General features: G+C 36.3%; 1 protein-coding gene across 1 annotated transcript; it reads left to right on the forward strand.

Annotated features, from left to right (window-relative positions):
* Window positions 1-212: 212 nt before the first annotated feature.
* On the forward strand, window positions 213-2,047 carry LOC108815546 (F-box protein At3g59000-like; the record flags this gene model as incomplete). Its single annotated transcript, XM_056991386.1, has 3 exons — window positions 213-1,130; window positions 1,246-1,386; window positions 1,507-2,047. Coding segments are annotated over 3 exons (1,359 nt in total), but the record flags the coding sequence as incomplete, so codon positions are not given.
* Window positions 2,048-2,716: the final 669 nt, after the last annotated feature.

Raw genomic sequence — 2,716 nt, forward strand, 5'->3', positions numbered from 1 at the left:
TCACAATATCTTTACCATCAACCATGTTCTTCTCTCGTCTACGAACACTCAACCTAATTTAATTTTGGTTGGCTCTGATACCATGAAAGACAAGAGAAATACTAGAAGAGAACTTGTTATTCACATCATTATACGTACAACACAATATATACATGGTGGTGACGAGATAAGATAAACATAGATCATCTCAGCCTTATCTCTAACAACATAATATTCTCTCCGATATACTCTCTAGTTACACATATCTTCACAACGGTCCTAGACTTCTAGAACCTTCCTTAACATCTTTTCTTACGACAAAGGAGGCTGCTTTGACATCGATTCTCGCCAAGAGATGGCGCAACCTTGTCGCGTTTGTCCCTTGTCTTACTATCGATGACTCTGTGTTCCTGCATCCTGAAAAGGGTAAGCAGGTCAAGGAAGACGTTAAACAGAGCTTCATGGACTTTGTGGATAGAGTTTTGGCGTTGCAGGGTAACTCTCCCCTGAAGAAATTCTCACTCAAGTGTGATACTGTGGCGGACACAGATCGACTGGATGGTTGGATTAGCAGTGTGTTAGCTCGTGGTCTTTCGGATCTTGATCTCAAGATCATTCTGCATAATCGAAAGATCCCTGGGGATCACTATCAACTCTCTCCAAAATGCTTTGAGTGCAGCACACTAGTTAGTCTGAGCATAGACTCTTGGATTGATGTTACTTTGGCTGCTGCTCGAATTTTCTTACCAATGCTTAAAAAGCTGGTTCTTGTCTGGGTTAAGGTTTGTCCTGACGAGTTTGAGACTCTGCTTCATGCTCTGCCTTCCCTTGAGGAACTAGTTCTGGCTCGTGTAATTTGGAAAGGTACGGATGTCACAGTGTCAAGTGCAAGCCTCAAGACCCTAACAATAATGTTTTGCTTTTGGTTAAACACTTTATCATTTGATACACCAAGTCTTGTTCACTTTAAGTACTCTGGTTTAGTTGCACCGGACTATCCAGTAGTCAATATGGGAAACTTGGTTGATGCTCAAATCGACTTATTCTTAAGAGATAATGATGAAGATGCTCATCGTTATAGTAAGGTGTGGAAACTCTTTCATGGCATACGTAATGTTCCGAATCTTAGCTTGTTTACTGATACTCTTGAGGTCAGTTTTCTAATTCTCTGTCTGACTATTGGTATATATATATTTTTTGGCTGGTCTAGAGGAAAACCAGATCTAGTTTTGAAACATATCATTCCTTGTTTTGTCTTGCTTTCAGGTGCTTTCTGTGTGCTCTGAATTGATGCGAGTGTTCAACAACATCAAATCATTAACTATTAAGAGTGGCAATGATCTAGGATGGCAAGCAACGCCAGCCATTCTAAGGAACTGCCCACATTTAGAAACTCTAGTCATTAAGGTATAAAAACAACTCGTTTGCCAAACATGTACATACAAATAGTTCATTCTTAATACTTGAATCTCCTAATGGGTTAAAAAAAAAAAAAAATCTCCTAATGGGTTTCCTTGGTGCCTTTAGGGTATCGTGCACCATGTGACAGACAAGTGTGGGGATATTTGTGGCTGCATTTCTCGGGAGGGCAAAGGACTTTCACTCAAACTTTGTCCAGTAAAAGTGATGAAGATTCATGGGTTTCAAGGAACAATGCAAGAGATGGCAATGATTAAGCATTTCTTAGAGTATTTACCATGTTTGAAGGAGATGGAGGTCTATGCTGAAGAGAATAATAATCCTATACAGCTAGGAACCAAACATGTCTTGGAGATGTTCGAACTCTACAACAAGTTATCGAGTTGCAATGTCCAACTCTTCATATGAAGTTGATGAAGAACAAAACCATCTCCTAGTTTTTGCCTGCAGTTTAAGTTGTGTCTAACTTACTTGAAAAAACTGTCTCAAACTGCACCAGTCTCAAGAGACTGTAGTTTCTTCTTCTTGCTTGTTTTATGAATCATTTACTATTGATGACTTGTTTTCATTTGATTCTCTAACAGGCGTATGCTTTGAGTTTGTTCTTGTTGTCGTCTGACTATATGTTATTCTTTTTTGTTTTCGAGAAGAGACTGACAAAGGTTACCGTATGCTTTGTAAATTTGATTCTTTAACAGGCGTATGCTTTGAGTTTGTTCTTGTTGACTATATATTATTGTTTTTGTTTTCGAGAAGAGACTGACAAAGTTGAGAACCTTAACCCAGCTGATTTAGAAACCAAATCAAGCTACCTATGGTTTGAGTTGGTAGTTTGATACATGTTCATTATGCATAGTTAACATAAAGAACACTTTGTCTTAAAGAACGTAATATGTATATCCTACTTAAAACTAGTCAAGCATCCTAATTTTGTCTTTATGGTTTTGCTGCGTACAACCTGCAGCGATTGTAGTTCCCACCTAGGTTACATGGAATCGAAAATTGGTACGCAGAAACAAAACGTTTCGGAATGCGAAAACGTGATTTTAAATTTTTTTAGGAATGGAAACGTTTTGGAAACGTTTAAGAAACGTTTATATATATATATATATATATATGATTAACATGTGAATACAATTGTTTTTCTCTTAAGTCTATCTAAGAATATAAATCAACAAATAATAATTTTATGTTAAGTATATAAAAATGAAAAAAAATAATAGTTAAAAATCAAAATCATATTTTATTTTTAAAATAACAGATATTTAATACTTAAATATTAACTAACTTAACTCAAAATAAAGATACAAGTTACAAA

This window comes from Raphanus sativus, chromosome 7 (genome assembly GCF_000801105.2).
Source record: "Raphanus sativus cultivar WK10039 chromosome 7, ASM80110v3, whole genome shotgun sequence".
Classification (NCBI taxonomy): Eukaryota; Viridiplantae; Streptophyta; class Magnoliopsida; order Brassicales; family Brassicaceae; genus Raphanus; species Raphanus sativus.